The sequence below is a fragment of the Sphaerodactylus townsendi genome, linkage group LG06 (assembly GCF_021028975.2).
Source record: "Sphaerodactylus townsendi isolate TG3544 linkage group LG06, MPM_Stown_v2.3, whole genome shotgun sequence".
Classification (NCBI taxonomy): domain Eukaryota; kingdom Metazoa; phylum Chordata; class Lepidosauria; order Squamata; family Sphaerodactylidae; genus Sphaerodactylus; species Sphaerodactylus townsendi.
This window is the reverse complement of record NC_059430.1, coordinates 10,488,679-10,513,274: the sequence shown is the minus strand read 5'-3', so window position 1 is coordinate 10,513,274 and position 24,596 is coordinate 10,488,679. Positions and strand designations below refer to the sequence as shown.

Below are 24,596 nucleotides of genomic sequence, written 5' to 3'. Positions count from 1 at the left end.
TTGAAACTGGATTTTGCTGTGCAGAATAGCAAAATCCACTTTCAAACAGTTGTGAAAGTGGATTGAATGTGCATTATTCCGCGTGTGCGGAAGGAGGCTAACAATGGCTGCAGACACAGTTTTGAACGAGCAAATTAAAATGGGCCTCTCTGGGTCAAAAACGGCTTATGCCGCAGTGGTAGCTGTTGATTTCTCCTTGGGGGATGATTTCCACACACCCCTGGTAATCACCTAAAAACAGACATATTCATCTAACTCCGTGGTGATGAACCTTCGGCACTCCAGATGTTATAGACTACAATTCCCATCAGCCAATTGGCCATGCTGGCAGGGGATGATGGGAATTGTGGTCTATAACATCTGGAGCGCCAAAGGTTCGCCACCACTGATCTAACTGGTAGAAACAGGTTTTTTAAAAAACTACATATTTAGTTGCTGGTGGGGTGGGATAGATTACGAGCCACCCTCCCTGCCCCAAAGATGTCAGTCTTTATTTCTTTCCATATTGCTTCATACAGGTGACTGCTCTAAACACCTGAATGGGCTTATGTACAGCCTATGCATCTCAAAGGCACAAATCCATTTTTTTTCCTTTAAAGAAAGAACAGGCGCTTTTACGTTGCTGGAGTTAAGTGTTGAAAAGGTACTGCTCTTAAAATGCCCTCTCTCCTTCGGCCATTTCATCTCAAATATATACAAGGAGGCAGCTTTTAAACTTTACTGTGGGTCTCTTCCTCCACTTATACCTGATGGAAATTTTTTCCCTTCCTCCCTCCCTCCTGAAATCTGAAATGGCCCTTCTCTGCGGAAATCTTTTCCAGTAGCCCAGCTAGATGAAGAAGAGTTTGAGAAGAAGAGTTTGGATTTATATCCCCCCTTTCTCTCCTGCAGGAGACTCAAAGGGGCTTACAATCTCCTTGCCCTTCCCCCCTCACAACAAACACCCTGTGAGGTAGGTGGGGCTGAGAGAGCTCCGAGAAGCTGTGACTAGCCCAAGGTCACCCAGCTGGCGTGTGTGGGAGTGCCCAGGCTAATCTGAATTCCCCAGATAAGCCTCCACAGCTCAGACGGCAGAGCTGGGAATCAAACCCGGTTCCTCCAGATCAGATACACGAGCTCTTAACCTCCTACGCCACGATTTCTAACTGATCTGTGCCCAATGCGCTCGGAACTGTTCATATGGGCCCATAGATCACCAAGAGATCTCCCCCTCTGCGAATCCAATGAACAGGGCAAAGGACAGAAATGTGTCTAGACCAGAAAAGGCTGGTCTAGACACATTTAGGCAGACACAGGTAAGCATCAATTTGTAGCTGATGAAAACTGGTTCTTGCAGTCATAACTAGAATAATTCCCACCTCACCGTAGGCTACTTTGGGGTTCACGCTCCAGTATTTTGAAAGGGGGGAGTTGCGCAGTAAAATCAAGTGGAAAGAGGAGCCCAGAATTGGGGTTGGGGAGGAGGGGAAGGAAATCATAATTAGTGCTACCCCCCCCTCCCAACTGTCTCCATATTCAAGCACTCTGGACTCACCATCCTGTTAAATAACAGCGTTCCGGTTCGTTCCCGACTTTGGGGAACTCGTCAGGTATTGCCAGACCATTCTCTGTGATCCCCCATCAAGGGACCCCCCCCCCAATAAAAACCCAGCCTGGACTCCTCCTCTTCATTGGGACCACCACGAGACGATTTCTAACCGATCTGTGCCCAGTGCGCTCGGAACGGTTCGTACGGGCCCGTAGGATCTCGAAAAGTGATGATTTTGCATACAAGTTGCCTGATTCTGTCTGCCTTGCTTAATGCTTAAAGAGAGGCACTGTCTTGGGGAAAAAATACACATATATGCACATACATTTTTGCGTAGAAAGCTGGTGGGAGTTGTCTATTTTCTTCTTTTTTTAAAAAAAAGCAAGGTTTCGGCCACGGTGTGAGACCCTCTGCTCTTACGAAAAACGATCTATCTCCCCTGCTAGGTCGGCACTTGCGGCTGCAATTTAAGTTGTCCTTTTTTTATTTTTTGCTTAGTATGAAGTCCATTTCCTCTCTGGTGTGTTTCGCAGTTATAAATGCGTGTCCTCCTCTTCCTCCAGGTCCTCCTTCGTTAGGTTGTCCATGGGGACGATCCAGCTGTCTCCCAGCTCCCCGTTCAGGTTGACCTTCTTCTCCTGCATCTCCGACGAGGTCTCCATCACCTCCAAGGTGGGGTTGTCGTGGTAACCGTTCTCCATGGTTTGGAGCTCTTCCGTCAGACGTTGCTGGAAAACGAGAGAAAGGCGATGGAGGCTGGGCCTGATGAGAGCAGCCGTGATTAACCTAAGCCCGTGGTGGCGAACCTATGGCACTCCAGATGTTCATGAACTACAATTCCCATCAGCCCCTGCCAGCCCCTGGCAGGGGCTGATGGGAATTGTAGTCCGTGAATATCTGGAGTGCCATAGGTTCGCCACCATGGGCCTAAGCGGATTTTATTCTTCTGCTAAGGTTAAGGGTTGGATATGCAGATTTCTTATGCCACTGGTACCCTTCCCCTGGGTACCTAAAGCTCCCCTGAGCAAGCAGTCTGGTGGCAGGGGGACGTTTGGTGGGCTGAAGGAAGCCCCCACCCCTGATGGAATGGATCTCTAGGATCTGGCCTGAAATTTGCAAGACAGAGATGAAGAAAAAGAAGGAGAGTTTGGATTTATATCCCCCCTTTCTCTCCTGTAAGGAGACTCAAAGGGGCTTCAATCTCCTTGCCCTTCCCCCCTCACAACAAACACCCTGTGAGGTGGGTGGGGCTGAGAGAGCTCCGAGAAGCTGTGACTCGCCCAAGGTCACCCAGCTGGCGTGTGTGGGAGTGCACAAGCTAATCTAGTTCACCAGATGAGCCTCCACAGCTCAAGCAGCAGAGCGGGGAGTCAAACCCGGTTCTCCAGATTAGAGTGCACCTGCTCTTAACCACTACACCAGATCCTGTGTTGCTATGGTGATGCAGAAATCCCTCAGGGCTGCTGGCTAGCCTTATAAAAACGTTTTTCATTGAGTCACAGTACTGGGATATTTCTGCCATCGGGACACTGAAAAGGGGCTGCTACGTCCAGGTGGGACCTGGGAATCTCTTGGAATTATTTTTAAAGGACAGAGATCAGTTTCCCTACAGAAAATGTTACGAAAGGTGGACTCTACGGTGTTACACACCACTGAAGGCCCGCACTTCCCAGACCGAAATATCCAGGGATTTCCTCACCGGTAGCTGGAGGCCCATCGAAAGAGAACCTCCTGCAATCTCCCACCACAACGGGTATCCTGTTACAAATCACAGATAGCTACACGTTCCCAGAAAGCTTGTAAGACGTGCTACTTTTCTGCCTGATCCTCTGAACTACACTGCTTCATGGAGCCTCCATCTTCAGAAGCAGTCGCACTTAAGACACTGACAGATCTCTCAGTCTCCAGGAATTTGGTTAGTCCTCTTTTTTAAAAAGCTGCCGTAGGGCTGAAGTAGACATAACGGCACCTCCTGGTCCAACCTGTTGCCCCTTTAAAAAAGGAACGTTGCCCCTTTAAAAAATAATAATCTCACCAGGCCCTAGTCCTCTTGGGGTTTGTAGTGCTGTGGAACAAAGTACTCTTTTTTTTGGTCCCAATTTCAGAAGAAGAAGAAGAAGAAGAAGAAGAGGAGGAGGAAGAGGAAGAGAAAGAGGAAGAGGAGGAGGAGGAGGAGTTTGGATTTATATTCCCCCCTTTCTCTCCTGCAGGAGACTCAAAGGGGCTTACAATCTCCTTGCCCTTTCCCCCTCACAACAACACCCTGTGAGGTGGGTGGGGCTGAGAGAGCTCCGAGAAGCTGTGACTAGCCCAAGGTCACCCAGCTGGCGTGTGTGGGAGCGCACGGGCTAATCTGAATTCCCCAGATAAGCCTCCACAGCTCAGGTGGCAGAGCTGGGAATCAAACCCGGTTCCTCCAGATTAGATACACGAGCTCTTAACCTCCTATGCCACTGCTGCTCTTAGTACTTCAAAAGCTTTCTAACTCCCAGAATGGAGAGACAAAAAAGCACCAAATTGTGACTTTATTATGTGACTCTATAATGTTTTAAAAGGTTGTGTGTGTTTCTTTAAATTGAGAAATAAGTTGAAAGGGGGGGTTGAAAGAAGGATGAGAGAATGTGATTGAGATTGATCGATCGATTGACAAGGGATTAGCAGTAAACTCTGGGGTGCTTCTGCCCTCTGGTGGCCTCTTCAAGTAATGCAACCGCTGATCTCAGAACCAAAAAGGGAGAAGGTACCAATTTGCATCGGGCCGAATTGGGTGGAGGCAGGAAAGGGTGGAAACAGGGACGGGCCTATTCCGGCCTCATTCAAAGATCTACCCTGTCCTCATCTGCCTTGACCTCTTTCCTGCCCTAGACACAATTGATCCGTCCTTTTAGCTCGGCTTCCCTACCACTCCCGGTACTGTGATGCTATCTGTTTTCGGAAGTGGGACAATTAATCCTTCTGCCGCTGCTGACTTTCCCGGCTTTCTTCGTTCTCTGTATGGCTTCCTTTGATTTCTAGTCTCAGCTCTCTGTCATCCCCGCTACACACACGCTACACACACACATCCCGCCGCCCTTTCTCTTTGTGGAGCATGAAACTACACCCAGAGGGTTTTGAACATAAAGAAAATGTTTGGGCTGTGAGCCAAACGTCGCTGCCCATTTTCAGTGGCTGGCAGACACTTAACCCTAGGAAACTGCCTTATGCTGAATCAGGAAATCTGTACTAGAAGATCTTGACCAAAGGGCACAAATATATCACTGCAGTTTAAGAAGGGAGTGGACGAGCTGGAATGTGTCCAGAGGAGGGCAACGAAGAGGGTGAGGAGTCCAGAGGACCAAGTCTTGTGAGGAAAAAGAGGCAAGGAGTTGGGACAGGTTTAGCCCGGAGCGGACGTGTCGGAGAAGTATTTGAAAGGCAGAAGACTCAAATCTGGAAAACCAGGTTTGTTTCCCCGCTCCTGCACCTGAAGCCCGCTGGGGAATCCTGGGCTAGGCACAGTTCTTTCAGAACTTTCTCAGACCCACCTACAGTGGTGGGATCCAGCAGGTTCTCACCAGTTCCCTAGAGTGGGTTACTAATTATTTGTGTGTGCTGAGAGGGGGTTACTAATTGGGTCCGCTTTTCCACCTCCACGCCCCCGCCTCCCCGAGAGGCCTCCTGCCTTTAAACGTGAAGGTTCCATATAGCAATTGCGACTAACAGTGTAACTCCCTGAACTGCTAATCCCCTTCCATGCCAGGTACCGCCGGTAATTCATGGATCCTCAGCCTTTCGTACCTTTTATCGCACCAGTCTCTATCAAAGAACCTGTGTGTTTCACCATTGCTGTGTTCAGATTTGTGAGTGGGGGCATTTTCTATAATGTGATGATGATTTAGAAATGACCTGGTGCAAAAAAAAATGTTTGGGGTCATGGTGGGGTGGCTGCCCATGGGGGGGGGGGGGCATCCAACTCAGGTTTTGCCCATGGCTCCGGTTTGCCTAGGCACGCCTCTGCCCCCTTTGCTGAGGGGGGCTGGCGAGGGAACCTGTTACTAAAATTTTTGGATCCCACCACTGCCCACCTACCTTGCAAAGTATCTGTTGTGGGGAGAGGGAGGGAAGGAGTTTGTAAGCTACCTTGAGACTCCTTCAAGGTAGGGAGAAGTGGGGTATAAAAACCAGTTCTTTTTCTTTGATGCTTCTTCTTTCAATACCCCCCCACACCCTTGGAGAGTTGACAGGCAATATTGGAAGAGGCCATGCAGTCTGTCTAGTTCTGTGGTATTAAGATGGCACCACTCCAGAGAAATCATCTTTAAGAAAAAAAATAAGAATGCCAACAAGGTCTTGAAGACTCTTCCCCTAGCTAGGAAAGGAAGAGAACTGAGTAGTATGTTACCCTCAGTGGCACCCAGAACTGGATTGCAGGGGAGGCCTGCATAAAGAAGAAGAAGAAGAGTTTGGATTTATATCCCCCCTTTCTCTCCTGCAGGAGACTCAAAGGGGCTTCCAATCTCCTTGCCCTTCCCCCCTCACAACAAACACCCTGTGAGGTGGGTGGGGCTGAGAGAGCTCCGAGAAGCTGTGACTAGCCCAAGGTCACCCAGCTGGCGTGTGTGGGAGTGCCTAGGCTAATCTGAATTCCCCAGATAAGCCTCCACAGCTCAGGCGGCAGAGCTGGGAATCAAACCTGGTTCCTCCAGATTAGATACACGAGCTCTTAACCTCCTACGCCACTGCTGCGTGGAGTCCCCACACTGGATTGGGGTACATCAGATGCTGGCTCTTATGCTGCTGAGCTCGAATAGAAGCGTAGAAGACCCACGACGCGCCCTTGCGCAAGCACAAACGGAACTCAGTTACCTGGTCCTTCCTTTGGGTAATACGCTGGTGGCAACAGCCGTAGATGGCGGCAGCAAGGAGGAGAGACGCCGCCATGCAGACGATGGTGATGATCAAGGGCATGCTGAACCGGTCCTCGCTGTCCATGTCCGGGTACTCGCCGGCGTAACTGACGTTCACCCCGAGCTGTAGAATGACAAGGGAGCAAAGGGGTGAAACGGCTGAGGGCAAATGCATCCCTACTGGAAAGCGCCGTGTTTATCGCCCCACACTGCGGGCTAGTTGGGGGTCTGGCCTCGGTTCCTCTTGTCTTTTCTGTGACTACCCACAACTGCACTAGAACCGTCGGTGAGCTAGGCAAGCAGTACAGGTTATGCTGATTCAGCCCCCTGTGCGTATGTGGTCCAGTTTTGCACAATTTATTCTGCTTGTGCTGCTCATAGGAAGGTGTAAACCGTTATCCGAGGCCACAAAACCCTTCAGGCCCTGGGGAGTCACTTCGATGCCACCTGAACATCTCGGGAGTCTTGCTTGCAATGAGATACTGGTTGGGTCACAAGAGACAAGAGAAAGAGTTTTGGATTTATAACCTCCTCTTCCCCTCCAGTAACACTCTAAGGGGCTGACAAACGCCTTCCCTTCCTCTTCCTACAACAGACGCCTTGTGAGGTAGGTGGGGCTGAGAGAGTTCTGAGAGAACTGCAACTGGCTCAAGGTCACCCGGCAGGCTTCATGTGTAGGAGCGGGGAAATAAGTCCAGTTCACCAAATAAGACTCCGCCGCTCATGTGGAGGAGTGGGGAATCGAACCTAGTTCTCCAGAGTAGAGTCCACCAAATTTAACCACTGCAGCACGGCGTCTCTGACGATGTTGGCAGGCAGTATGACACCCATGAACACCACGTTGGGAACCCTTGGCCTAGGTATTTTGAAGAGCAGAAATCAATCTTGGAAGCATTAGCCCCTCTTACCTTCTTTAATTCTCCTTCCTTTATTTTCAGAGATTCAAACAGCTCATCGGCAACGGCATTTACTAATGGAAAAACCAAAAGGGGGGGGGGAGTGAGAAGGTCAGTATGCTACAGGACCCAACGGAAGGTATACTACAATTATAGGTATTAAATTGCTCTCCAGAGCAGGATTCAGAAGCTCCATCATCCCCTGCCAGCATGATGCTGGCAGGGGATGATGGGAACTGTAGTCCATAACATCTGGAGGGCCGCGAGTTCGATACCTATTCATCATGCTTTATAAAAGGCCTCCCTTAAAAGGAGCAGAAAAGCGTGCCCATTGGTTATCGGTTCATGCTTTCTCACGTCGCTGGTTAAATCTGGATCCAACTTGGGCCATCTGTTGTGGTCTTCCTATTACTGTTTCCTGGTCCAAGTTCTTAGAAGAGGAAGAAGAGTTTTGGATTTAGACTCCCCTTTTCTCTCCTGTAAGGAGACTCAAGGTGACTGACAAAGTCCTTCCCTTCCTTTCCCCACAACAGACACCTCGTTGGACTGAGAGAGTTCTGAGAGAACTGGGACTGGCCCAAGGTCTCCCCCGCAGGCTTCATGTGGAGGAGCAGGGAATCAAACCTGCTTCTCCAGATTAGAATCCACTGCTCATGTGGAGGGGCGGGGAAACAACCCCGATTCTCTGGATTTGAGTTTGCTGCTCATATGGAGGAGTGGGAGAATCAAACCTGGTTCTCCAGATTAGAGTCCACCAGTCTTAACCGCTACACCACACAAAAAAAAAGAAGACTGCGGTCTCTAAATTAAGCTTCATTTTACAGAGCAAGTCATTCAACCCATGAGGACCAGGAACGGTTTCCTGCAATCCTTTCCGTTTTATCCAAGACTTGAAGTCTAGATCTGAACCAGCATCCCCAAACCTCAATTTTAGGGGCACCAGTGGTGGGAGATATTGGGATGTGCGAATAGTGGTGGACGGGCAGGCAGTGCGTGGGATTCAGGGACAAGGGAGGGGGGGCTCTCTGAATAAGCACTCTGCTCCTACCCCTTCCCGGTACCCTGCACCAAATTGTGTTGCAAAACTACATGCAATGGATAGGTCAGAAAAGGCACATGCTTGAAAGCTGGGATCAGGATCTACGAGGAATCCAGCATGAGTGTGTTTTGTCGGCTGGGCCTTTCAATGGTCGAATATTAGATTTCCTCGAAGCCTTTGGAAATAATTTTGGGTAGCATTTTTCTCCTGACGTTTTGCCTGCATCTGAGGATCCTCTGAAGATGCCAGCCACAGATGCAGGCGAAACGTCAGGAGAGAATGCTGCTAGAACACGGCCAGACAGCCCAGAAACCACACAGCACCCCAATGAGTGTGTTTGTTTATTGCGATCGTAGACCATCCATAAAAATTAAAATAAGCCAATGCGACAAAATTCCAGTGTATAACAAATAATTTTAGTGTTCCGAGGAAATCTTATTCACATCTAACAGGTGACTTAAGAACTGGGAAAGAAATATCACAGTCCATTAAAACTTTAAAACCAATTTGCGTAAAACCGACAACTATACTCAAACACCAATAACATTTAGTAGTAAACTATATGATTAAAATAGTTATAAAATCTATCACTTTTATGCGGATGTAATACAATCAATTTAAATAAAATTATCTCAGGCTGATTCCGCATGGGCCAAAAGCAGCAGTGTGAAAACGACGTGAAAACAGTATAAACCCTTTTATGCCCTTTTAAACCCTTTTACACCATTTTCACACCGTTTTCACACTGCTGCTTTTGGCCCATGCGGAATCAGCCTCAGATTCAAATAAATAACATTCCGTTTCTCTAGCAATTTGGTTAAAACAGTGTGAGACCCACTTTAATGACAATATGATAATAGGTGTTCCCAATTTCATAGCTAGGATAAATTATGGATTGCAATTCCCCATCAGCCACTCGGCCATGATAAAGCAGGGGCTGATGGGAATTGGTAGTCCATGAACATTCAGCTAACTGGTGAGTTGGACACCCCTGCAATAAATAGACTATCACTTGTCCCTTATATTCCTGATTTTGAATGCAATCCAAGCAAATTTGGCTACTTTAAGCGGGGGAACCCAGCGAGGAGGTGAGCAGGTGATATCGTGCCACTCTTGTGCTGATTATAGCTTCTCATGGCCACTCTGTTTGGCCATCCAGAAGCTTATTTAGCATCACCAAGGCAAAATAATGCACTTTCGATCCACTTCCACAATTGTTTGCAAGTGGATTTTGCTATTCCGCACAGTAAAATCCAACTTCAAAGTGCACTGAAAGAGGATTGAGAGTGGATTATTCTGCCTGCGCGGAAGGGGCCCACGGCCGCAGGGTGGGTGGGGAGCCAAGCTGGAGTCTGGAAAGACGTTGCGACCTTTGAGGGCGCAGCTCCGGGAATTTTCACGCAAGAGGCAGGGCTCCCGAGGACCCACATGGAACTTACTCTGCACGGACACGCCCGTGATAGCCAGGGTGCTGGGATCGCCAGCGACGGGGGCCAGCCTCACCAGGCAGTGGTTCTGGCTTCGATTGAAGTTGGGCTTCACAGTTTTGCAGATCGTGTTGAGCAGCGGTTCTCCCAGGGGGCTCTTTATCAAACTGTCCTGTAGGAAGTGGAAAGTTTGTCAACGTAAGGGTTGGTTTGCTGCGGTCCAACGCATTAAGGGCAAACGATAGCTTTCAAAGGGCAGAAATGCGCTGATGCATGTAGGTGGCTCTGCACAGTAGGGGCGTTGAGCTTCCTTTCTATTTCCCCTCTCTCCATTCCTCTTTCTTGATCCCCCCCCCCCCCCCGATTTCGTTCCTCCAGTTCTACTGCCCTCAGCTACTGAAAGGTTCGTGGCTACTATAAAAGATTCTCCCTATGCTATCTTGTAAATTCACTTTCTTGGGCCAATTAACCACCTGCCCCGGGACACAAAGTGGGACCAGAAGGGTGTCGGGGAAAGATTTCTTGTCCCGACGAGGTATATTCCTCTTAAGGTTCTCGAGATGTGCTTCTCACTCTTCGCTGGGAGTTTAGATTGCTTCTGGTGCTTACATGTCAAATTTCAGAGCAGGACAAGGGCAGGAAATAGAAGAAGAAGAAGAAGAAGAAGAAGAAGAAGAAGAAGAAGAAGAAGAAGAAGAAGAAGAAGAAGAGGAGGAGGAGGAGGAGGAGGAGGAGGAGGAGGAGGAGGAGGAGGAGGAGGAGGAGGAGTAGTTTGGATTTATATCCCCCCTTTCTCTCCTGTAGGAGACTCAAAGGGGCTGACAATCTCCTTGCCCTTCCCCCCTCACAACAAACACCCTGTGAGGTAGGTGGGGCTGAGAGAGCTCCGAAGAGCTGTGACTAGCCCAAGGTCACCCAGCTGGCGTGTGTTGGGAGTGCACAGGCTAATCTGAATTCCCCAGATAAGCCTCCACAGCTCAGGTGGCAGAGCTGGGAATCAAACCTGGTTCCTCCAGATTAGATACATGAGCTCTTAACCTCCTACGCCAGCAGCGGGTAATTGACTTTGGAACTCCCTCCCACAATTATTTAGTTATTTTTTAATTTTATTAAATTTCTACAACGCCTTTCCCCAGTCAGGCTCGGGGTGGTTCATAACTATTCATAAAACCGCAACTGGTACAATCATTATACAATGAACTATAAAACTATAAAACAATAATTCGATTTAAAATCTGTGAATCCCCCCAGAACTAAGACTGCAAAAGACGGTGGCCAAGAAAGCCAATGCGATTCTGGGCTGTATCAGCCCCGCCCCAGCCACGCAACGTCTGTTTTGCTGAATTTAACTCCAGCCAGCTCTGTCTCTACCATCCGAGCAAAACATCCAGCCACCAGGACTGAAAGATATGCGGGGGGGGGGGGGGGGGGGTTCATCCATCAAGGAGCCCCTTCCTTATGAGGAGAGGCTGCAGCGTTTGGGACTCTTTAGTTTGGAGAGGAGACGTCTGAGGGGGGATATGAGTGAAGTCTATAAAATTATGCATGGGGTAGAAAATGTTGACAGAGAGACATTTTTCTCTCTTTCTCACAAAACTAGAACCAGGGGGCATCCATTGAAAATGCTGGGGGGAAGAATTAGGACTAATAAAAGGAAACACTTCTTCACGCAACGTGGGTTTGGTGTTTGGAATGTGCTGCCACAGGAGGTGGTGATGGCCACTCCCTTGGATAGCTGTGAAAGGGGCTTGGACAGATTTATGGAGGAGAAGTCGATCTCTGGCTACCAATCTTGATCAATCTTGATCTGAGGTTGCAAATGCCTTAGCAGACCAGGTGCTCGGGAGCAGCAGCAGCAGCAGCAGAAGGCCATTGCTTTCACATCCTGCACGTGAGCTCCCAAAGGCACCTGGTGGGCCACTGCGAGTAGCAGAGAGCTGGACTAGATGGACTCTGGTCTGATCCAGCAGTCTCGTTCTTATGTTCTTAAGGAAAGAGCTGGGTATCCTCAGCATATTGGTGACACCCAACTCCAAACTTCCTGATGAGATCCATAAGAGGACGCGTATATATAGGAACACTGGGGATAAAACTGACTCTGAGAAACCCCACAACTCAGGGGTTGCCTGATGGAACGCTTATCCCCGATGGCTACTCTCTGAATGTGTCCTGGAGGAAAGAGACAAACCATGTGAAGGCAGTGCTACCACCTCCTGGGGAGGCCGGGCAGTTGAAACACGGCTGACAGATTCAATAAAAGCAGCAGCACTGACAAGCCCTTATTAAGATGTATTCGAAGATCTTCCTCGAGAACCACAAGGGCTGTCTAGATCCCAAAACCCAGCCCGAAGCTGGACTGCAACAGACTGAGTACCAGTCGTTCATCCAGATTGATGACCGCCTTCTCAATTATCTTTCCCAGAAAGGGAAGATTGGTTTTTGAAGGGATGTCGTGTTGAAGAGGGAGCAAGCTTGTTTTCTGCTGCTCCAGAGACTAGGACCAGGAGTAATGGATTCAAGGCGCATCAAATCATTGTCCACTGTATTGTTCTCTCCTGAAACTCCCCTTTTGTGTAGGAAGATTAGCACTCTTAGCATCACTGGTGGGTCAAATTTTCCTATATCTAGGTTGCCCAAACAGCAGCCCATTGCCTAGTGTTTTCTAGACTAAACACTGGTTTTGTTAACGCTGTGCCTAGTGCCCTGTCTCTCCCTCCTCTTGGAATTCAGTGAAGGCATTGGACTCTGCTCTCTTGAACCTTATCCTCTTCTGGACAGGTAACTATCACCGTTCCCGCAATACACTATTCCAATCTATCCTTCCTCTGTATTGTCGAAGCCTTTCATGGCCAGAATCACTGGGGTGTTGTGAGGTTTTCAAGCTGTATGGCCGTGTCCCAGTGGTATTTTCTCCTGATGTTTCACCTGCATCTGTGGCTGGCATCTTCAGAGGATCTCTGAACATGCCAGTCACAGATGCAGGCGAAACGTCGGGAGAAAATGCTACTGGGACACGGCCGGAAACCCCACAACCTTTCCGAATCCTAGGTTTCTTAGAATTCCCTGTGCATCCATGTCGTGCCACTTGCGTGTGTAACAGTTGTTATTTTACTTTCCGGTAACATTGTTACAACTTTTAAGGCTGGCCTCCTGCGGCTTTCGAAGGAGAAAGCTCCCTGTAAACTTTGGCGGGAGGTCTCGCAAGCCCGTGCCTCTAATATTCAAAAGTCTGCCCCTAGCTAGTACCCCCCTCTGAACAGGGACAGACCCCTCCGATTCGGGCAACACCCTTGCTCTCCAAACATCTGCAGTGTGCTTCCCGACTGGTCCAGATGGGTTAAAGTCAACAAGGTTAGCCTTTGTCGAAGCGCAGCCTGAGGTTAGACTTTGAGGATGAGCCATGTCACAGCAGTTGGGCTGACCAAAAGTCATCCTTTCTTTAATAAGGAGAGTCTCCCGAAACACGTCAGGCTGTCTTTCCTCCCCACGCTGGCGTCCCTTTGAGGTTTTATCTCAAGGCTGCAGCTTGGGCCGTTCCAGGAATAGCAGGTCACAAAGGGATTCGTCATGCAGCGGGCCAGGGGGCGCTTCCTGCCCTCCAATGGCTAGACTCCCCCAAAAAGAACTATTGCGAGAAGGGGCGCGGGTGCTCTCCTGCTCAGAGGACAATAAACCAGATGTCCTGTCTCGTCCTCTGGCTGCCCAATAAGGTCTTGGGCTTCCAGCGAGCCTCGACTTTAGAAACTCTCATAAGAACATAAGAACATAAGAAAGAGCCTACTGGGTCAGACCAGAGTCCATCTAGTCCCGCTCTCTGCTACTCGCAGTGGCCCACCAGGTGCCTTTGGGAGCTCACATGCAGGAGGTGAAAGCAATGGCCTTCTGCTGCTGCTGCTGTTCCTGAGCACCTGGTCTGCTAAGGCATTTGCAATCTGAGATCAAGGAGGATCAAGATTGGTAGCCATAGATCGACTTCTCCTCCATAAATCTGCCCAAGCCCTTTTTAAGAGAATGGCAGGCGCAAACTGTGGAGAAATCAAAAGTGAGAGCTGTAAAGCTGGGTGGGGCAAATAAAATGTTTCCTGCTTTCTGCACAGCAAACAGGGCATATCTTCAACCTGTCCTATTTAGCATTTTCTTTCTCTTTCTGGAGAATTCTCCTGCTGATACAAGCTGGCTTGTTTTATGTTGACTGAAAATTGGAGGGAAAGGTTGTGAAAACAGGGCTGCGGCAAACGTGCCCGTGTCTCGGAGGGTTCACGGCACTTCGTGTACGTGGTCTCGGCAAAATATTAAGATCCCCCGCCCACCATGAGCTCGGGGCAACGTGTGTTCCCCGCCCTTTTATCGTCACAACATCCCTGCAAGGTAGGTTAAATTGAGAAAGAGCGACGCCCAAAGCCAACCCGCCAGCTCAAAGGCCAAGGGAGGGTCAGATGCAGAAGCTCTTCAGTGCTGCTGCAACATGCTAACCACTATCATGTTGGCCATACAACAACCTTAGAAGGTAGGTCAAATGTTTTAGATCCATATTGCAGATCGGGGAAGGGAGGTGGGAAAGGGATGCCAGCAGTTCGATTGCAGCGGGCAAACTACTGGCTGTGCTCTCTCATCCCCACTCGGTGCAGTGGTGGTGGTAGGGAATAGTGGGGGGAGGAAAACACTTCTCAGTGTGGTGACATCGCTTTCAACGAGTGATGATCTAGGGTTTCCTTCAGCCACTTCCGAGTAAAAACCCAGAGTCACCTTATCGAGTGATACTCTAGCTTTGCTAACGAATCTCTATGGTAAATACCATAGAGATTCGTTAGCAAAACTAGAGTATCTAACTCCTAATTCCATTTGAACAGAGACGTATGGCCTATTGCCTCCATACCTTAACGAACCCACGCGCAAGGAGAGCCCTTACCATTGCGCGTTTTAACGTTATGCCCTCTGCCCTGTTAAAGGGTAGGTTCAGCAATTTAGATAAATCCGCAAGGCAGTTGCAAACTTAATGTGGTTGAAACCCTGACTCACCAACTCTTTTTGCGCTTGCAAATCAGATCTCGAGAACATCAGATTCTTAAAATATACTCAACCTAAGCATTTTTCTTGAGGTAATCTGGGCTGCCTGATCTGACTAGGTTATCTCTATTGTTAAACAACTCGGACCCGGTCTTTGTGAAGAGATCGCCAATTTCATGGCGGAGATAGTTGAGAGTTCCCAGTAGAACGTATTTGTTGTGCTCCCCATGGGGCCTTTTATCCATCGTGTATTTGTGCAATTGTTCCCGATTTATGTAACTCTTTCTGACTATGCCAATAAAGGCTTATGTATGTATGTATGTATGTATGTATGTATGTATGTATGTATGTATGTATGTATGTATGTATGTATGTATGTATGTATGTATGTATGTATGTAACAAGAGTATCACTTGATAAGGTGACTCTGGGTTTCTACTTGGAAGTGATATCACCGTGTTGCCTAATGTCTCCCCCCCCCACCCCCATGTACGCTCTGGAAAGTCTTCCCAAGATCCCTGTGATGTTCCCAGCAACCTAAAGTGAGGAGGGGGACAGGTCCATATTTGATTTCGTGGCTGTGCTGAGATTGGGCCTGGCCTCCTGGCAGCGTAGTGTAGTGGTTACACCAGTGTGGTGTAGTGTAGTGTAGTGTAGCATAGTGTAGTGGTGAAGCCAGTGTGGTGTAGCAGCAGACTCTTATCTGGAGAACTGGATTTGTTTCCCCACTCCTCCAAATGCTTTCCATTCCTACTATCAGATCCTCTGAAGATGCCAGCCACAGATGCAGGCGAAACGTCAGGAGAGAATGCTGCTAGAACACGGCCATACAGCCCGGAAACCACACAGCACCCCAGTGATTCCGGCCCTGAAAGCCTTCGACAATACAATTTGCAATATACATTAGTATTTCATTCACAACATTTCATTCAGAAGTTTCTAATCAGAAATGAATGGGGCAATCAGTTCGTATCTTTTTTTGGCTTATCTGGTGAACCAGATTAGCTTGTGCACTCCAACACATGCCAGTTGGGTGACCTTGGGCTAGTCACAGTTCTTCAGAGCTCTCTCAGCCCCACGCGCCTCACAGGGTGTTTGTTTTGGGGGGGAGGGAAAGGAGATTTTAAGCCCCCTTGGGTCTCCTTACAAGAAAAGCGGGGATGTACATCCAACTCTTCTTCTTTTCCCTGCATTAATTTGGAGCTGCAAAGTCCTTGCCCCGCCCCCCGTCAGAGAGCGGGGGCTCTATCAATTGAATGCACTTATGCAGGAGGAACTTCCCTCCCTCCAATCTCCCTCCCCAGAGATCTCTGATATCTCCCTGTTCTGTCTAAAAGTTTGCAAAAGGGCTCTCCGGGAGGTGCGGAGGAGAGCACAGGATGTAGGGGCTCGGCAGGAAGTCGTGTTCTCCGGGAACAGAATGGGAGGCGGTTCTGAATTGTTTAGCTTGTTCGCTGGACGGGGGAAACGGGAGGACGAGGCTGATCCTGAGCCGATTCTGCACTCCGGCTGATTGTTCTGACCCATAAGCTGCAGTCAAAATTAGACTTGCGACACAATTAGGATTTGGGTTGAGGGTGGCACAGGGAGAATGTGGAGGAACTGAGAAAAATTGGTCCCGAACTGGGGACCGCCTCTTTCCTCTCAAAGGCCTGGCATTAATTAAATTCATTTGTACCCTATTTTTTTCCCCAATGGGCACCTAAAGTGACTGACATTCATTCTTCTCTCCGCCACCGTATCCTCATAAAGACCCTTTGAGGTTGGCCGGCCTGAGAGAAATAGAGGGCCGTGGCCCATGGTCACCCAGAGAGCTTCCGTGGCACAAGTGGGGATTTGAACCCGGACCTCCCGGATTCTAGTCAGACATGCTTAACTACTGCTCCACTCTGCCTCTTTTAAAAGATCTGTCCACCCTTCTACTTTTCCATCACAACGACCCTGCAAAGTAGGGAATGACTGGTCACCCAATAAGCTCTCAGTGGAGTAGAGAATCTGAACTCAGGTCTCCCTTGTCCTATTTTATTCGTTGGGAATATTTCTGTGCCTCTTTAGTGTCCTCTTCAAGACTAGGCCATGCTGAGATTACGCTCAAGTAACTTGTTCACGGCTTTGCCACCTAAAACAGGATCCATGCATGCAACGGAACGAGGAGGAAAAGACTGCGCTCTTTCAGCCCACTAGTTAGGGATACATTTCTCACTTTTAAAAAGTTATATTTTTAAGCTCACAACTACGGAGACCTAAAAACACGACAAAATGCACAATTTTTGTATCCATTTGCACCCCCGTTTCCCCCCAAAGGGGACTCAAACAGCTTACATCCATTCTCTTCTCCTCAATTTTATCCACACAACAACCCTTTCAGGTAGGCCAGACTGAGAAAGAGCGAGTAGCCAATGGTCAACCTAGGTCTCCAACTCTAGTCTGACACTCGAACCACTTCATCCCACTGGCTCTCATAACAAGACCCCGAAAAAGTAAAGAAAGTGTGTTGTGGTGCAGGACAAATAATTTATACTTTTTCAACCATTTATACCCTCCTTCCCCCAGAGGGGGCCAACAGTCCCTCTAACTGCAGTGGGGAACTGTGCGGAAGCTCCCCATCTCTGTGCGGAACGGTGCCACTTGCGGGAGTTCCCCCTGCTGGCAGCCGCCCGAACTCCGTGGCATCAACATGGCGGCTGCGCGGCTGCGCAGTTGACAGGGAATGTTGGATGGGGCCCAAAGCGGCTTAAATTAAGTTTCCTCTGGCCCCTTCCGCACACGCAGAATAATGTGTTTTCAAACCACTTTCACAACTGTTTGCAAGTGGATTTTGCTATTCCGCACAGCTTCAAAGAGCACTGAAAGCAGTTTGAAAGTGCATTATACTGCATGTGCAGAAGCAGTCTCCGTTTAGTCGTCACAACAGCCCTGTCAGGTAGTTTCGGTTGAAAGGGGGGGACAGTCTCTAGACCTGTCATGGGAGCTTTCTGGGCAAGGGGGGAATTGAACTTGGGCCTCTCAGCTCCTGGTATGACACCCTTAACCGCTACACAAGTGGCAAGGGTACCTGTGATATTTTGGGGTGATTTCTGTTTTTGCCTTCGCAGTATATAAAACTTTCAGAATACACAAGCCTAGGGGAGGAAATGGTGCGAAAGCAAATTCCCGTGCACCTGAAAGGAAACAGAGGAAAACATAAACACCCTGGTCTCTTCCAGCACCTCCTGACCTGCACGGCTGGGCCCGATTCCTCGTTACTATCTGCTATCTCTCCGCTTTCCAAGTGTTTCCACATTCTTTGGCTCCAGTTAACAGGCTGCGACAATCTGAGCTCATCTGGTTCCCACGGGTGGGAATCTAAAACTAACAGCCCCGCCAGAATGAGGTAACGGCACTTGAATCAACAAAGGGACCCCCGAGCAGATGCGCGCGAGGGGGAGAGAGAGGATAACTCCCCTTCTGCCCTACGGCATGCTCGGAGGTTAGCTCCCATGCCGGCTGGAGCTGTGGACTGAGGCGGGTTCCCACAGTTTCGCCGGGTTTGCGAGCGAAAGGGCAGGAAGTCCAGCCAGGAAAAAAAAGAAACCGGAGGTAATCTGAGGGTCATAGGAAACCTTGACTGTGTAAGGCTCGCACGAGAAGCGATTTCAAAAGGAGTGTTAGCAGGGGGTGGGTATTTACGACGCGAATCGGCTGGGGAGGTGTGGCCACCCAGGACACACTCGGCTGTGTAACCTGTTACTCGGTTCTGGTCGTGCAGGGGTTAAAGCTAGGTAAAAGAGGGGCAGCGTATGGGGAAAGAATGAATGGGACGAGGAAGGATGAAGCAACCCTCCACTCACTTATTCTCTCCTGCAGATTTTCCCCGCCGGCACATGTGGAAATGGCTAGACCAGTGTTTCCCAACCTTTTCAAGGTCAGGGTACCCTTGACCTCACTCTTCATATCTCACGGTACCCCTGCTGCCACCCTCCACCTTCCCCTCCCATTGTCCCTGCTTGCCACACACCCCACCTTCCCCTCCCAGGGTGAAGGGAAGCACTGGGGGTGGTGGTGGCTGCTGACCTTGTGGCAGGCCCTGCCCCATGGGCCAGCTCCATGTCCTTGCTGGCGCCGGTGGGAGATACCACAAAAATGAGGGGGGGCGGTAGTGTTGCCGCGGTACCCCTGGGACATGCTCATCGCACCCCAGGGTACCAGGGAACCCTGGTTGAGAATGGCTGGGCTAGAGTATTGTGTTAGGACTGGGGAGCCCTGAATTCAAAACGAAAACCTGCCAGCTTACTGGGAGACCAACTCGGCCGAGGGGGGGGGAGGGGGGGCGGCGCTTGGAGATATCCCCAGAGTAGCTGAGTGGGAATCTGAAACCTTCAGCTATAAAGTTCTGCATGATATTCATGCCTGTTCCCTATTCCACATATCCGACTTTAAACGCTTCTTTTTCAAAGTGTGCTAATTTAGTACTGGAAGTCGCTGGTGGGAACTTCGACTCTTTGATGTGATCTTGCCTTTATCTGGTTATTTGTTTGTTCTGAGGTTTATGCTCCGTTTTCTTCCCAACAGGGACCCCGAATGGCTCACTGCCTCCTCTTTTGCTTTACCTTCTCAACAACAACCTTGCAAGGTAGGCTAGGCCGAGAGTGAGGGACTAGCCCAAGGTTACCAGCAGACTTCTGTGGAAGAGCAGGGTTCCCCCCCCCAGAAGGTACAACAACGGCTATTCTTTACATTTCTGGGACTCAAAAGTTTGGTCGGTCTGATGTAGCTTTATGCTTCTAGGTATCACAGGATAAACATAAGCATAAACATTTTATTGTCATTGTGCACGCACAACGAAATTTACAGCAGCATTCCTCGATGCACACGATTCCAGACTCATACCCCATCCTCCCTTTCCCCTTCCTCCACCCATCCCTACACAGCCCCAAACACATCAACACGAAGCCACGGAGTTCAGCATAGCCACAGCTCTAGAGTAGAAGCTGTCTCTAAGCCTCTTGGTCCTAGTTTTGATAGACCTGTATCGTCTGCCGGATGGTAACAGTTCAAAAAGGGAGTGTGCTGGATGAGACGGGTCTCTCAGAATATTCTGGGCTTTCTTTAGGCTTCGGGAATTATAGAGTTCTTCCCAGGAGGGGAGAGGGCAGCCAATAATCCTCTGTGCAAGAGTGATCACCCTTTGGAGCGCCTTCCTATCTGCCACTGTGCAACTGGAGAACCATACACAGATGCAGTAGGTGAAGACACTCTCTATAGCACAGCGGTGAAAGGTGTCCAGAAAACGACATCTTCTTCATAAGGTGAATTCAGGAGAGCGGATAGTAGGGGCTTACAGGGATTATCCACATGTAGGAGAACTCTACCTCCCCCCCGCCCCCGCCCCCGGTTCATTGGAACCAATTTTCCTATTATTCATGAGAATCACAGCACTGCTTATATGGGCCAGAGGGTGGCAGTAGTGGGTAACCAAGGATGCCACAATGCATCTTATGGTTCATGTCAGATCTCAGAAGCTAAGCAGGGTCTGCCCTGGTTACTGTTTGGATGGGAGACCACCAAGGAAGTCAGCGTTATTAGACAGAGGAAGGCAATGGTCAACTACCACTGTTCATCTTTTGCCTTGGCCTGGATGGCCCAGGCTAGTCAGATCTCAGAAGCTAAGAAGGGTCAGTCTTGGTTAGTACTTAGATGGGAGATCATCAAGGATGGCCAGAGCAGAAAAAGGGCGGTTTCCCTCTTTCCCCCCGCAGACCTTTTTTTGACTTAAAATAAGACTCTTACCTCCCTCCCTATACCAGAAAAAGGCACACCAGCGAGAAGCAAACAGGGTTTACTTTCTCCTTTCTCTCTGAGTTTCAAATTTAGAGCATGTTGGGTTTAGAGCAGAGGTGGGATCCAGCAGGTTCTCACAGGTTCCCGAGAGTAGGTTACTAATTATTTGTGTGTGCCAAGAGGGGGTGACTAAGTGGTGATTTTGCCAAGTGATTTTTGCCTTAGTTACGCCCCTCCTCTCAGCAGTAGCACGCAGAACTGGAAGCAGTCTAGCAGGAGGGGCACCGGCGTGCGTGGCAGCCTGCGCCTGCGTGCATTCGTTTCCCGCCCAAGGACCGGTGCAGCGGCTGCGTCCTTGCCACAGCCCTGCCCAGGAATGCCCCGCCCCTGGAATGCCCGGCTATGCCCCCATTGTACCCCACCCAGCCCCATTGGCGCTACACCACAGTTTGAATCCCACCACCATGGGAACCTGTTACGAAAATTTTTGGATCCCACCACTGGTTTAGAGGGAAACAAATTCTGCTTCCCAACTCCAAGAAGGTCTGCAATACTCCTTGTCTTATGAGCATCTTTTATAAAATGACTGACAGGGGTTAACCCCCCCCCCCAATGGCACAGCCACCATGTTTGTTTGTTTGTTTGTTTCATTGGACATCATAGACCACCTCATCCCCGGTGGGCTCTAGGTGGTTCACAACATCGACAATATAACAACCAATAAACTACTTAAAATACCTCTAAAAACATTAAGATCAATATGCAGCATAACAACCCATCTTAGCGGCACCCGGTCTTAAGGCTGGGAGGGACTGGCAGCGCCCCAGATGGAACTAATATAGGGCACTGCCAGAGATGACGCTGTGGAGGGCCTCACAAGGGGGCAGCCGATCCGCGGCCGGCCTCACCAAAAGCCCTATATGTTATGGTGGTTCTTTTGGTGGGAGCAAACATCTCTCGGCTATTCATGAACAAGTCACAGTTTCTCAGTTACGACGGAGAGCAACTTGGGAAGATGAATGAGGTAAAAACAATGATGTGATTTTGTACGTAGCTGAGGCGTACAAATGAAAACCCCGTGAACGTAAACATGAATTCTAAGTGCTTTTCTTGACAAAGATGCTGCGAAGTCCCCTCTAAGAACAAGAGGTGGGACGTCACCCTTTGAAGAAGAAGAGGAGTTTGGATTTATATCCCCCCTTTCTCTCCTGCAGGAGACTCAAAGGGGCTTCCAATCTCCTTGCCCTTCCCCCCTCACAACAAACACCCTGTGAGGTAGGTGGGGCTGAGAGAGCTCCGAGAAGCTGTGACTAGCCCAAGGTCACCCAGCTGGCGTGTGTGGGAGTGCCCAGGCTAATCTGAATTCCCCAGAGAAGCCTCCACAGCTCAGGCGGCAGAGCTGGGAATCAAACCCGGTTCCTCCAGATTAGATACACGAGCTCTTAACCTCCTAAGCCACTGCTGCTCTTTGAGGTATACTTACACACGGCGTGGACTGGTTGAGTGTCAGAACGACGGCCTGGTTTGCTGAGGGGATCGCTTCCTCGCAGATGAACTGAAAAAAGGCAACAGAGGGTCAAAATGCAGAGCAAATTGCCTACAGCCGTGGTGGTGAACCTTTGGCCATGCTGGCAGGGGCTGATGGGAATTGCAGTCCATAACATCTGGAGTGCCAAAGGTTCGCCACCACTGGCCTACAGGATGTCAAAACCCCAATCCCATCTTGGTGAAATTTCATCGTTTCCTTTCCCTCTTTCAAGCATCTCATCTCTGGCATTTCCAACTTTACATTTTCTTTCTCCCTCCTGGGAATGGAACTCTCTTTGTAATTTTTTTTTAAAAAAATGTTCATTTGTTACAGAAAATAAAATAAAAGAAGATAAAACAAGCCAAGGAGAAAGCGCAAAAGAGCATATCTTGCCTTATGTAGCATTCTGGGCACTGAAACAGCCAATATATTTTTTACAAGAAATGTTTCGTTAAGTTACAAAATGTTTAGAGATTCTACAACATTCATTCTAATGAAGAGAGAATCTAAAAACAACAATACTATGTGTACACTATTATTAATTTCTAAAAATCCAACTATTAAATATTAATAACAATTAATTTATATTGTCAAAGGCTTTCATGGCCAGAACCACTAGGGTGTTGTGTGGTTTCCGGGCTGTATGGCCGTGTTCTAGTAGCATTTTCTCCTGATGTTTCGCCTGCATCTGTGGCTGGCACTTGAAGATCCTCTGAAGATGCCAGCCACAGATGCAGGCAAAACGTCAGGAGAAAATGCTACCAGAACACGGCCATACAGCCCGGAAACGAAGATGCCAGCCACAGATGCAGGCGAAACGTCAGGAGAAAATGCTACTAGGACACGGCCATACAGCCCGGAAACGAAGATGCCAGCCACAGATGCAGGCAAAACGTCAGGAGAAAATGCTACTAGAACACGGCCATACAGCCCGGAAACCACACAACATCCCAATTAAATTATAACTATTAAATTATAATAATTATCAAATCATTTTTTTCCTTTTCATCCTTTTTCAGTACAATTGGCTTATACTAAAACCTCCACAAATTATTAATTTCAACCATATAAGTCCCACCCCCCACATTGTTATTCTTACAGGAAGCAATAATGTATTTATTTATTTATTTTATTGGTTTCGCATGATGTCCTTCCCCTTACGGGTTCAGGGCAGCTTACGGTAATAACGTAAAAACAATGAAACATGTTAAAATTTTAAAACCCAACCTAGATCTTATGGCGATTACACTGTTGTAAGATAGGATGGTAGCAATGATCCAAAGTCCAGCATTTAAGGAATAAACTTACATGCTAACAAGTAAAAAGGTGAACAGGAGTGAGGCCAAAGAAGGTAAAATGTAGTGGTCTCAACCATATGATGGACCAGCTCTGTTTTACACACCTTGTGAAGTTACTTCATTCCTGTGGGGCCCAGGTCTCAGACAGAGCCATTTTTTTGTTTATCTTGAAATTCTTGATTAAGTCTCCCACTTGCAAAACCCCGTAATTCTGCCATTGCTGTGTTTTCTCTTGCGTTATTTTCTGGGAACGGAATCCTCTGGGAGCTCTGACTCTTCAAAGACGATAACCCCCGAAATCTTGATGGTCTCTGGACAGCCCCCCCCGACCCACGGGGTCAAAAAGTTGAACAACGCACACACCAAATACACAGTACAACCCAAATCAACCAACCCCTCCAAAGCGGAGATCTGAAATAATGGATAACCTTCTAAAACGAACGTTTTGAAAAAACCCCAAACAAACCCGTAGCTGTGCTTTACCTGAGTCTGGGTCAGAAACCACGAAGGATTGCTCGGGTCACCAGAAGGTGGGCCACGCTGGGTTGGGTGGACTTCGGTAGCTGTCGTTTCAACCGAGGTCCCCGGGCTCAAGGGTGTGTGTTGGGAACCCTTGTCATATGCATGGTGGGTTGTAGTTCCAGGTGATCCTTCCGGTTTTGAGCTTGCAGTTGCCTTTGTAAAACTGGATGTCATCGTTCGCCTTGTCTCAGGTGTGGTTTGCATTGTGGACCCCCCCAAACTTGTAGGAGACTGTCCGCTGACCGTGGTGATTCTGTTCTGGTTTACAGCAACGCTTCCTAGAGGCGTTGTGCTGGATCCTTGGGTTGTGGCTGAGCTTGTTGCTATTGTTCCTTTAAAAAGGGAGAAAAAGAATGAAGAAAAACAAACAAACCACAATTTAAGAAGAAGCAAGCCTTTATTGGCATAGACAACAGTACAACAATAATAAAAACACTGATTAAAAAGCATATACAATACAGGAAATAAATGTTAGGTCGAAGGATATCTACTGGCGTTTAGTAATTTCCAGGAGAAAGTCTGCCACTATCATACAGAGAGAAGGATCAGGGTTGTCCAACAAGTAGTGTAACCTAATTAAATCGGGGAGATGGGGTAAATGTAAAGGAGTAAGATTCACATACTTGGATCTGATTTCCTTGAATCTGAGACAGTGTAGTAATTGGTGGGCCAGAGATTCAACTGAGCCGTCGTTACATGGGCACA

General features: G+C 48.7%; 1 protein-coding gene across 1 annotated transcript in view; it reads right to left on the bottom strand.

The window, feature by feature from the left end:
* Window positions 1-1,011: 1,011 nt before the first annotated feature.
* The window catches only part of PODXL (podocalyxin like), a 71,345-nt gene continuing 47,760 nt past the window's right edge, over window positions 1,012-24,596 (bottom strand). Inside the window, exons 6-11 of the mRNA XM_048501478.1 lie at window positions 23,853-24,223; window positions 22,027-22,098; window positions 9,789-9,948; window positions 7,323-7,384; window positions 6,374-6,538; window positions 1,012-2,256 (exon numbers count right to left, since the gene is read on the bottom strand). Of these exons, the coding sequence (XP_048357435.1) occupies window positions 2,062-2,256; window positions 6,374-6,538; window positions 7,323-7,384; window positions 9,789-9,948; window positions 22,027-22,098; window positions 23,853-24,223 (1,025 nt within the window). The 3' untranslated portion in view covers window positions 1,012-2,061. The remainder of the gene's footprint in view (window positions 2,257-6,373; window positions 6,539-7,322; window positions 7,385-9,788; window positions 9,949-22,026; window positions 22,099-23,852; window positions 24,224-24,596) is intronic.